Source organism: Nestor notabilis, unplaced genomic scaffold (genome assembly GCF_000696875.1).
Source record: "Nestor notabilis isolate BGI_N333 unplaced genomic scaffold, ASM69687v1 Scaffold21855, whole genome shotgun sequence".
NCBI lineage: Eukaryota > Metazoa > Chordata > Aves > Psittaciformes > Psittacidae > Nestor > Nestor notabilis.
In genome coordinates, this window is record NW_009928173.1 from 1 (window position 1) to 12,673 (window position 12,673).

The 12,673-nt window shown below is 42.3% G+C and overlaps 1 protein-coding gene across 1 annotated transcript; it reads left to right on the plus strand.

Annotated features, from left to right (window-relative positions):
- Positions 1 to 1,537: 1,537 nt before the first annotated feature.
- Positions 1,538 to 11,595, plus strand: LOC104400208 (non-POU domain-containing octamer-binding protein-like; the record flags this gene model as incomplete). Its single annotated transcript, XM_010014400.1, has 9 exons — positions 1,538 to 1,752; positions 2,781 to 3,082; positions 5,337 to 5,432; positions 6,471 to 6,667; positions 6,945 to 7,029; positions 8,171 to 8,273; positions 9,651 to 9,693; positions 10,311 to 10,443; positions 11,430 to 11,595. Coding segments are annotated over exons 1-9 (1,206 nt in total), but the record flags the coding sequence as incomplete, so codon positions are not given.
- Positions 11,596 to 12,673: the final 1,078 nt, after the last annotated feature.

The window sequence follows — 12,673 nt, forward strand, 5'->3', positions numbered from 1 at the left end:
ATATATATATATATGTACACACACACACACAGAGATCCTGGGCTAGTAAAAAGAAGTCCTGCGTGTTTTTATTAGGTGGCTCTGTTAAACAGGCTCCTTATCAGGTCATAGAAGATAATAGACAGGGGTGGCAGTCCAGTCCTTTCCAGTCAGGTTGGAAACAGTACAACAGAACAACTATATTGTGGTATTCTCAGAGAGATCAGTTTATAGTGAGTGACTGTATTTCAGATTCCTTTGAGTGGGTCTGCTCAAGGCAGGACAGAGATAGTGGTATAGTTCTGCTGTAAGTCCCTCCTTGTGTGTTCACAGGCCTTGCAGTTAATCCCCAAACACTTCTGTTAATGGTGTAATATTCACAGGACAAAACACTGATGCACCCTGGCTGTGTGAAGTAGATAACTTTCACTACTCTTCCACAGATAATACTGTCAAATAGTTGGGGTTTTTTTGTGTTAGTCATCGATGTGTTCTTATTCTTACAAAAGAGTTGTCCTCGCGTGTCTTGCAGGCATTGTCTTTGCATGAATAGCCTTTCCTGATCAGTGCCATGCTGTATAGCCTGAATCAAGCCACTCATGTCCATAGTTCTATTTCATATGTGCAACTGTGAGATGTCCTCTGCAAAGCAAAGGAAATGCATTCTATGGCTTGCTGTTTGTGTGAGGAAGTTTGATATACATTTAGGGAACTAGGATGCAGGAAGGTAGAGTGATGATAATAAAGCCACCTCTGTATCTGGCATGTAACAGATCTTCCCGGATTGTGCTGGACTCTTGCTGAATTAAGGATTAAAGTTTGTATATGCATATGGGGATTTCAGAATGTTTCTACAATCCGTCCTGTTTATTAGTGTCAAGTATATATAGGTTTTGTTTGGCTGCGTTTGGGGGGTGGGGTTTTTTTCACCACCATTTTCACCATTCCAGCCTTCTCTTCAGCTTGGAACCCAGGACTCGAACCCAAATCCTATCTCACAGAATGACAGCTAGTTCAAATGTTATCTGTGGGCAAAATTTCCTCTTGTTTGCATATTTTTATAGATGTCTGGGATTGGGGTTTGTTTTGTCTGGGGGGAGTAGGTGCTTTGTTTGATTTAGTTTTCTGTTTGCTGGTGGGGGTGATTGATTGGTCTTCAGTAAAAATCTGGTTGCTGGCCAAACTGGTATTTCTGTAATTATTCAGATTGTAACAACAAAGTCCTGTATTGTGTCTACAGTTGATTTTGTTGTGGGCCAGTCATCTTGACCAGATCTCCAAAAGTTGGGCAAAACATCTTTATTTCAAGCTAAAGTGTTGTCCTTTTTTCCAGTTCTAAGTTATCTTTCACTGTTGTTAATGAGCACTGAGGTCCAAGTACATGTTTTTTTTAAATACAATATAGGCCTATTCTGAAATCAAATCCCTTTGTTGCTGTAGAGATTGCTGGAGAGGTTTGAGACTGAAGTGAATGGGTGGTGTTGCCTGTATTGTCCTATGTCTCTGTGTTCACTCTGATGAAACCTAATAGAATTTATCCCCCCAACTGTAGAGCAGCTGTGTACCTTATTCCCCTCAGATGAAGGCCTGACTATTGACCTGAAGAACTTCCGGAAACCTGGTGAAAAGACCTTCACCCAAAGAAGCCGCCTGTTTGTGGGGAATCTGCCCCCTGATATTACAGAGGAAGAGATGAGAAAGTTATTTGAGAAGTATGGCAAGGCAGGTGAAGTCTTCATCCACAAGGACAAAGGCTTTGGCTTTATCAGGCTGGTGAGTGACTTGCTGCCTTTGGGGTGTTTTGTAGCAGTGACTTCTGCTGGAGAAGTGTTGCTAATTGAAAGTAGTAGATGTTCAGATAGCTTGCTAGTTAAGCCTCCTGTTGATTTTAGTAACCTGGGATCAGCTTCTACAAGTGCTTTGTCTAGGTCTTGTTGTGAGAAGGAATGTGAATTCAGGCAGTTTGTGGCAGGATTTATGAGATATCTGATTAAGTTATTCTGAAGTCAGCTGGTAGAAAACAGAGGGAAGACAATAGTGTGATGCTATTGTAGGCAAGGTGGACTTCCATTTTCTGGAAAGGTTGAACATGGAATTTCTATGGACATAGGAAGTCATGCAGTATTACTGGAGTGGTGAATGCTCTTAATGTAGGGGATCTCTAGGTTATCACATAGAAGTGTAGCTAGGAGGTAGGTAGCTACCAACATAGAGTATTGGTTCTTGGACTTTATTGGATCATGTACTACCTTTTAGAAAGTCTCAAGGTGAGCGGATGGAGCATAAGGTTCCCACACCAAAGTCTGGGCACTTTGCTGTGGTGTAGTTGCCTGGTGGTGACTTGAATGAGTGGAAGTGCATGAAACTGACATAGGGTGTCTTTCATGTCATACAACCAGCATTTCCTTTTACAGTTACCAGACTTGGCTGATAGTTGGATCTTAATTTTAATTTTTCTTTTTTTTTTCCCCCCTAAATCTTTTAAAAACAATCGTGCTTTGTAGTCTTAATGTAGTTATGGCTGATATATAATGATCATTTAACTACTTGCTTAGTTTGTACTAGCTGCCAAATTAAGCTTAGGGTGATACATTCCCGTGCCTGACTCTGCCCATACCTATTCAGCTAGAGTCACTCATGACAGACAACAGCTATGGTTTGTTAGGGCACTTTTTGCCATGCTATGGGAAGATTATTTGTTCCTCTCTGTGAACTACTTGATCAGGAGAAATAGGCTGTTCTGACACTAGCTGATTCTGTACTGCATTGAGAGTTTTAATGATAACTTTTTTTATCTTCAGGAAACTCGCACTCTGGCAGAGATTGCAAAGGTGGAACTAGATAACATGCCTCTACGTGGGAAGCAGCTAAGAGTGCGTTTTGCATGCCACAGCGCATCACTGACAGTCAGGAACCTGCCTCAGTTTGTGTCCAATGAACTCCTGGAGGAAGCCTTCTCAGTGTTTGGCCAGGTGGAAAGGGCTGTGGTTATTGTGGATGACAGAGGACGATCCTCTGGGAAAGGCATTGTGGAGTTCTCAGGGAAGCCTGCTGCTAGGAAAGCCCTGGATAGATGTAGTGATGGGTCTTTCCTGCTAACTACGTAAGTGTGGAGGGTGAGAAGTGTTACACTGGCATGTGTGCAGGTTCATGGGTGGCATTGGCTTGTGAGCAATGTTTCTTGACACCAGAGCGGGACAGATGGGGAGGAGGTGGGAGGTGGTTTGCCTGGGGGGAGTTTTAGTCTTTACGAGAGTGAGTCTGTGCTGAAACTCAGGTCTGAAGACTTTATTCTGGGAAGCTGCTAGTGGGGTAAATGTACAAAACTTACCGAAAAGCTCTTTCTGGGTGAAGCCTTCTTAGAGCAATGAAAGCAGCCTTTAAGAAGCAGGAGCTGTTTCAGAGACCATCCATAGGATTTGTTGGAATTGAAGCTCAAGTGTGTTAATTGCGTACTCTGGGTTACTTCAGAAGTCAAGTCTTGGGATGGGACTCCACTCAGCAGCAGGCACTGCTGGAGTGGAATGCTGATCTGCCACTGTGGGCTTGGGATCTGCCAGAGAAGCTAGCAGGATAGATTGAATTGTTTGGATTTTTCACCATAATAAACCTTTTCTCTTGTCCTTGAATAGTATAAGGCAACAAAGCTTGTTCTTGCATAATTATGTCTACTTGCTCAAATAAATGACTAATTCTAGATGCATTCCACAGCATATGGCTTGTTGCTCTAATTCAAGAGCGATTTTTCGATCTCTTGGAAATAAAATTACTATACATTTTCTAAGAATGCACCTAAAATTTGTGAAGAGAATACCTCCTGAAATTGGGGCTATACCCCTAATTACTAAAATAACTTCATAAGCTTTGTACTTCTCACTTTTCTCCTTGTTCTTGGAGGCCTGCATATGGCAGAGCCATACACCCATACACAAGCACGTTCTGTTTCAAAGAGCAGATGTTGGGTTTTGTTGTTGTTTTGCTTTTGGGGTGGTGGGGTTTGGTTTTGTTTGGTTTTGGGGTTTGGTGTTGTTGGATTTTTTTTTTTTTTTTTTGTTTGTTTGCTTTGGGGTATTTTAGTACCTGAGGGTTTTCCCCTGAGACTCTTTGGGGATAACCAGCAGAGTGCGTAGCACTCTGCAGGAGCATTGCTGTCAGGGAGCTTTTGCTGATTCGGAAGTTTATATCCTGAAAGAACCGTGAAAACATATTTTTAAAAGTGATCATGCAGGATTAATCACTACCAGTGATGTGACTGAGAGCACCTGAGGGGTAACGTTCAATCTTTTTGTAGCTATCGGTGTATCTGATTTCTGGGACAGCAAACCAGCATGTTGCTTATTTCTAGTTATGATTTGGTTTTGATTAAATTTGTTCAGGTTTGTCCTAGTTCAAGATGGTAACAGCTAGATAAACTGGTTGCAGTTGGTTCACATTGGAAAATAAGACTGTTTATTATGAAATATGAATATGTCACATCAAACTGAAAAGCTACATTGCGCATCTTCAGATGAGGAGAGAGAGATTTTAGCCTCTGTCCTGCCTTTCTGCTGGAGTCTGGCCACTGCAATTTCCCCAGCTCTGACAAGTGGGGTTGAGGGGCTCGTAAGAAGCTGCTGTGCTGAGAATGAGCAGTGTCACTACTGTGGTGGGGAGTTGATTCAGTGATTGAGAACACTTCTGTTAAATACTTCCTTCTGCATGCAGAAACCAGGAGGACAGAAGCATATGTGTGCAGTGTCTGCGTTGTGAAGTGCACCAGTGGATTTCTTGGGGGTGGGAGAGGGAATTCAGGCAGGGCCCAACAGGTACTTTAGGACACTGCTGCTTAGCAATAATGGCGTGTGGTGGTCTCACCAGAGGAGTACGTCTGAATGGTACAGCCAGCAACCTTCAGTGAGGAGCAGTGTAGTTACTCTTCGCTTTATTTAGGCAGCTACAAAAGGAAGGCACACAAGGACTTTTGCAGCCCATGGTTGGCCATGTAGCAAGAGAAGAAAGGGAGGAAAAAAAAAACCCAGATTCTAGGGACTACTAGACTTCATACTGAGTAGATCCTACTGGAACATGTCAGGTTTCAGTTAAGCTGTTAATTTGAACTGGTAACTGCAAATATTCTTCTTTCAGTACAATTTTGGTTTGGATTCAACAAGGATTTTGATTAACAGTTCAACTCCTATTCTAGAAAGAAATTAAAAAGTGTTCAAATTGATTCTGGTTTCAGTTTGGTTGAGATCCTCAACTGCTCTGAATTTCTTTGGGCAGTGCTAAGAGCACTCTTACACAGGTTCAGACACAGCACTTTCCTACACTGCAAGCTCCTTGAATTTTCTTAAAAGCACATCATCTTTTCTTTACAGTTTCCCTCGCCCTGTCACTGTGGAGCCCATGGATCAGTATGATGATGAAGAGGGACTACCAGAGAAGCTAGTCATTAAAAACCAGCAGTATCACAAGTATGTGCTTGCCACGTGACAGGAGATGAGATTACCTGTGGGCTAGGACATTGACTAGTGCCTCAATCTTCAGAGGGTGGCTCCTCAGTGCTCTAAAGGTCATCCTTGTTTCTGTAAATGTGACCTGACTTTGGGAAGAGAACGGTGTACTCTGTTCTCTTGCCATGGTCAGCTGAAAGCAAGCAGTGGGTTTGGGTCCACGCTGCTGGACCAGACTGGCAGCCTCCACATATTTTTCGTAAGTCTGTTTCAGTTCTTGGAATAAAAAATTGGGTCAGTTTGAGATAACGTGAGATCCCCTTGCTTGGGTGTGAAGCTGAAGAAAAGACTTAAATTATGTGCTTGTAAGTATTATGGAAAGTCTGCAGAGGAAACGGATTTGAACCCACAGTGAAAATTTAAGGAATTGTATGAATAGCATTAGGAGATTGTAGAGCTATTTAGGTATAAGGCCATGGTCTTTGTAGGCTTCCCAGGGTAAGTAGGTAGCATGTGATCCAGGCAGTGGGAATTAGTAAACAATGTGAGGTCATGAATTTTTTGAGTAAGCAAGACTACCTTCGGAAGCTGGGAGGCTGCATTAGGAGTAGTCGTGTGCTTTTAGATTCAGGAGCTGCAGAGATTAGTGAAATACACACATTTGGGCAGTGTTTGTTTCAGAGGTGGATCTGTCCATGAGATATACAGCAGGAGCAAAGGCTGTTTCTTTCCAGAGTATTTCTAAATACGTTTTTGTGTCCTACAAAAGCAGCGTCATTGCTTACTATGGAGGAGAACAGGACAGTTTCCGTGTATGATTAATTCTGCAGGAGGATTCTGCCTAAGCTTCTCTGTTCAATCAGATGGTTCCTGAGGAGCAGACACTCAGGCATAGCTATTTGTGAGAAAGTAGAAGGCAAAGTGATTCCTTATTTGTTTTGCTAAGAAATGCATTTCTAACTGTTAAAAGGATCTGCCATTGCATTTAACACATAAGTGTGTTTTTCTGGTTCCTCCTTGCTCTGTTGAAGCATTCACTAGCTCTTCCTTGTTTGACAGGGAGCGTGAGCAGCCTCCTCGATTTGCACAGCCTGGCAGCTTTGAATACGAATATGCCATGCGCTGGAAGGCTCTAATAGAAATGGAGAAGCAGCAGCAAGAGCAAGTAGACCGCAACATCAAGGAAGCTCGAGAGAAGCTGGAAATGGAAATGGAAGCAGCTCGCCATGAACACCAAGTTATGCTCATGCGGCAAGGTACCAATCCAAGACAAACACAGTATCAGAACATGGCCCTGCAACACCCAGGGGTGGTACCTTAGTAGACTGGCTAGAATCCACTGAAGTTGAGCCATGGTGTAGCTGCTTGACTTGTAACCAAGCACAGTGTGATAAACGAATGGAGAGATGTTACTGTGTTGCTGGAGGCTCTGTTCTCTTACTTGCTTGTGTGTTACTGTTCTAGTTCAGGAATTGGTTAAGAGGTGGCGTGGGAAATGAGTCTGATTGGGTTTTTTACTGTTGTCTCTTACAGATTTGATGAGACGCCAGGAAGAGCTGAGGAGAATGGAGGAATTGCATAACCAAGAAGTACAAAAACGTAAACAGTTGGAACTCAGGTAAGTGGGCAGGTGATGAAGTGCTGTGAATCCATACTGTTATGGAGTAAAATGCTGCTTCAGTGCACCTAATTGTTCAGTGTAGCAATTATTACCTAAAATGTGGCTGTTGTTTTGGGCCTTTTTGTTCATGGGGAGAGAGCGTACAAGGCGGTTTAAGATGGAAGAGTTAGGAATTTCTTGTACTGATTATTATTCGGGGTTTTTTACAGTTTTGTGTCTCAGTTTAGCTCTTAGAGCAGATAGAAAGATCAGAATCAGTGCAGTGATTCAGTGGCTTCACTGCTGCGGGTTGGAAAACCTCATTCTAGGATCTGTCTCTTCGTTTGAGGGGTAACTTAGTCTCAGAGATTTCTCTTTCCATTCCAGCTCTTCCTTGTCTCGGGGTCATTTTGAGAAGCCCGAGAAAGATCTGCAGACTACTTCTGTAATAGAAGGGTCTTGAGAACTGTTTGGCTTGAGTGCATTATGTTGCATGTTGTCCGCATGTATTTGGGAGCTGCTGTGTACTTAGAATCGTTTAGGTTAGAAAAGACTTTTAAGATCAAGTCCAACTGTAAACCTAACACTGCCAAATCCATAGGTAAACCATGTCTATAAGTGCCACATCTACACTTCTTTCAAATACCTCCAGGGATGGTGACTCCACCATGCCCTGGGCAGCCTCGTCCAGTGCTTGAGAGCCCTTTCAGGGAAGATGCTGTTCCTGTAAACCTCCCCTGGTGCCACTTGAGGCTGATACCTCTTGTCCTGTCACTTGCTACTTGGGAAAAGAGAGCAACCCGCACCTCACTACAACCTCCTTTCAGGTGGTTGTAGAGACCAATAAGGTCACCCCTGAGCCCCCTTTTCAGACTAAACCACCCAAGTTCCCTCAGCCACTCCTCATGAGAGATACTCATGAGTGTGTTCATACTGGATTTTATAATGAACTCCTTAAAATGGAAAGTGTTGGAAATGTGCACAAACATGTACATACATGGTTATTCTCATTATAAGGTACCTAATATTTTACAGCCTCAGCAAAATAATGTTCTTAAAGTTGTAGATTTCTGAACAAGACCAGTTGGGCAGCACTGCAATGCTGTGATGCAAATGGTTGGGGTATATTGTGCTGAGTATTCTTGGATTCTTTTTTAAGGCAAGAGGAAGAACGCAGGCGTCGTGAGGAGGAAATGAGAAGGCAGCAAGAAGAGATGATGAGACGCCAGCAGGAAGGCTTTAAAGGGAATTTTGCTGATGCGGTATGTGTGCTTCTACCTTCCCGTTACATCTGGACACTGACATTAGGGTTTTGCCCTTCCACAGCACAGGCTTTCTGTGAATGCTTAACTTGTTGGTTGATAGACTCTACGTCTTTAGTGCATTCTGCTCTAAATTATTGACTTCCTCCAGTCTTAATACAGTTTAGTCTGGGAAATACAAATACCCCAGTTACTGTCCCACTGCTGTTCATGCTGTGCATGTTCATGTTCATTAGCTGTCTTGCTGTTCAGAAGAATATATGGTAACTGATTTTATTCTAACAGTAACAAAGATGTACTGTCTTGAAGTAGTGCAATCCTGTTATGGTCATATGGCCAGCTCTATCTGTAGCCTGCAGTCTGTCTTAGTCATGCTTAGATGAAATGATCCCAGCTTGAGGCACTGCTGCAGGCATAGTAATTGCTTGTAGTTGGTCAAGTATTTTCTTGTAATGTAAAATGTGTGGTACCCACCTTTTAATATCTCTAGTTCTATAAAGAACAACGCGTTTCCAGTCCCAGCAAGTTTCTGTTGTGGAGGCAGCTGAAGTGCTATTGAGGTGGTATAATGGCATGGAGGCAACTGGGTAGCAAGTGTTCCTGTATCCTCTTGAAATATTTAGCTATTTTGCTCAGGGGTCACAATTTATGTCAAACCAAGAAAGCCAAAACCATGTGACTTAGATAAATATGTGAATATTAGCCTGTGTAGCAAAACTCCTGGTTTCTCTAAGTAATAGTGCCTTCATATGCTAAATAGCAGCACTGAGACTACAGCTGAAGTGAAATCCGGTTTTCAGTTCCCATTATGGAAAAAGTAGTACCCTCGCTGAAGTGGGGAGGTGCTCCTAATTTTTCAGTGAGGGAGATCTGTTGTGTGTCCTGCGCTCTATTAGTAAATGAGAAATTAACTCACTAGCTGGTATTTTAGTGCAAGTGACCCACTGCTGTGTCTTTATGTAAGCTTGCATTCCTTTCAACTAAAGCTTCTTAGCTATGCAGAGGAAGTAACAAAACTAACACTATCTCATGTGTTACTGCTGCTCAGGAGATCTTCCCATCCAGATATCAGATACCTCTTTATGCTGCTGTTTGGCAAAATCTGCACGCACAGCTTTGCTTATGGATGTTTTACCATGATTGTGAAAAACAGTCCTTCAGAATGAGATTATTTTAAATAAGACCTGTTTGTTAAGCAGTTACAGTGTGAAGGTACCTCAGATCCTTTTTTTCTTAATTAACCCTGGGACTGACTTCTCTACAGTTTTCAGCAGCAAACCTCAGAACTCACAGAACTTGGATAATTACTTTTTTTTTTTTTTTTTATCTTTTTAAGCCTGAATTTTTGTCATTTGAAATGAGTGTCTCTTTTTCCAGAGGGAGCCACCAGACATGCGGATGGGACAGATGGGTATGGGAGGTAAGGGTATTCTCTTTGTTCCCATGTGTGTTCCTTTCCTCCTTTACAAAATCTGTACAATTTTTGAGTAGTCTTACTGGCTTTTATTTAGAAACTCAGTTGTACTAATCTTCTCCCAGTTCAGTAACAGGCAGTGTTCACATGACAGCAAACCACAAAATTTGGGTATGGGGCAATACTGTACATTTGTGAAAGACTCAGTTCAGTTAGCAAAAGACTTTGTTGATGTTGCCATCATACCCATAGTGGCTTCAGAAGTTTGTACTGATACAGAAGCTGGTGTGACACATAGTGCTAGTCCATGAGATCAGGAAATAATCTTGATTACTGTACTTCCATATTTCTACTACATGGTGTACAAGAACAAGTGAAAAGGCTTAGAGGTTAATGAGGGTGGTGATTGTTAGACTGCTGTAGTTTCAGGTAATACTGGAATGGAAGATCAATTTGTCTTGGCCTGGTGGTGCAAAGCTAGCTGATGGACTAGGCCTCTGTCCCTGAATATAGCACTGCATGAAGTTTACACAGTGCTTACACAGTGTTTTGTGGCTCTGGAGTGATGACTAGACCCCAGTCACTGCATCTGCCAGGACTGTTCTTCAGTTGTCTTTTTCCAGGTACCATTGGCATGAACAATAGAGGAGCCATGGGTGGTACCAATGTCCCAGCTGCTGCACCTCCTGCAACTGGTCCTGGAGCTATGATACCTGATGGAGCCATGGGAATGGTAATGTATCTCCATCTGCTTTTGTGCACACCTTTTAAATGCAGATTGTTTTAATTGTTAAGCACTATGCTGCTGAAGTTGAGCTTGTTTGTCTGACTAGACCTGTTGCTTAACTACTGCTGAAATCTTGAGAAGTTAATCTTGCCTAAGTACTGGTAGGTAATTTTTCAGAAGATTGAACCAAGTCTAATAACACAATCTTAGCAATAATATACGGTTAATTTTTAAAAGGCATAATTGGGAAGCACTTTGTTGAATGAGTGTGTTTTGAGAGTAAGTTCTTGCAGGCATAAAGCCAGGCTGTCAGGAATGTTGTGTCCATCACCAGTTTTAAAAACAATTCTCTCCTGTGCTGATAGGTGAAAATGAGTATGGTAATAGTGAGTATGTTCAAGTGAGGTCAGCTCATTTGCTTAGGAGGTAAAGAGCAAATAATCAGTGGAGGTTATGCTTATTTATTTGCCTTTTTAAATTTTTGTATTTAAGTTAGTTTTAAGCTTTAGTGCAGAGCTGTACAATAGACAATGGCTTCTGCAGCATCTCTCATTCTTCTCTGTAATACAGAGCATCAGTCCTCTCTGTGTCAGCACTCCCAGTCAGCAGCAGAACCAGCAGCGGTCAGGTTTGTCCAGAAATGAATCTTCCAGTTTGTATCAGTTGGTCTAATAAAATTCTCCTGCAAACCTTCCTTCTTAGAATTCTTGATCTATCATGACTGCTACATTAGGGAATTTTTTTTTTTTTATTTTTTTGTCATAAAGAACAGCTTTATTTAGCTACAGGCTTTTGTACCTCAGTGGTAGGGACACTAGAGTGGCTGAGGTTAAGGGAATGTGTACTGGACAAGGAAATTAAGGGGGAAGATGAAGAGAGGAATTGAAAGGGGAAGTAGTTCTGATCAATATGGTGAAATAATACAGTATTTCCAAAAAACAGTAAACTGTTTCTCTAATGGACAAATGTATGTGCAGTCGTTTTTGAACTATCCTGGCCATGTGTTTGTTTTTAGGAGTTACTGGGCCATTGAATTCCGGCTTTTTATTCATGTAGGGAGCAGTTACTTGGCATGTTTGCTCCAACTGCTTGGAGTGATTGCAGTGTCCTTCCCTGTGATGTATCCTACAGGAGAAGTTCGTGATTATTCAGAATTTTTCATCTGTAGGGAGGGGAAGAAGGTAGGAGTGCTGTGTTACTGCTAGTGCCTCCCCTGCACTGCTGGTGAAATGCCATTGAGACTCTCTAGGGACCTCCCCATTGACAGTTTCACTGAACGCTGGGTCAGGCAATACCATGGAGTCATCTACAGTACTAATACTAATTATGATGTGCATATATGTATGTCACATGACACTGCATATATATATATTTTTTTTTATATATATATAAAATATGCATATATCACTGCTGTAAATCTGTGGACAAAGAATACATGGAACCCAGAAGCCTGGTGTAAAGCAGCTCTCTGTGGAGTCACCTAGCTCTAATCTGGGGGGAAGGAAAAGGCAGTGGTTGCCTCTAGAACCTTCCCCAAAGGAAGTACCAAGTCCATCACAAGGACATTTCAAGCAGTAGAGCCGCTTGCCCAGAGAGGTTGTGTGGTCTTCATCCTTGAATGTTTACAGGACTGACTGGATGAAGCTGTGACTCACCTGGTCTGACCTCACAGTTGACTCTACTTTTGAACAGGAGGTTGGACTAGAGACCTCCTGAGGTACCTTCCAACCTAAATTACCCTTTGATCACCTTCTCCCTGCTGGAAGCAAGAGGTGGTGCAATAGCACTAACCCAGCTGGGAAGATGGAGAGCCAAAGGAATGGAAATAGCAGGATAGGAGCAGAACACAGGCTTATTTTGGAATTGGTATATTGTGTGCACCTGGGTTGTGGTAGTGCTGTAGAATGTGGTAGTGCTATAGATAGTGCTGTACAGGTAGGCTATATTGCCCCCTGTTTGTATTCCATTTGGGTGAAGGAATATGATTGGAATGTGAAGTCCTGCTTGCCCAGGCTGTGTTACTCGCACACTCCACTATTCTATGAAATAGTACAAAGTATATTCCAGTGTGCTTGACTACAAGTTATGTGGGGAAAGAGACTTGGTCCTGCAATGGTCCTTCCAGTCCAGTTTTGGGGTGTGGGGGCTCTTTTATGAGCTGAAGGTTTGTAGCAAGGTCAGCTGGAATTGTGAAATCCTGGTAGAACCTGAATCAGCTCAAATGGCATTTAACAGCCCGTTATTCCTTGTTTTTTTTTT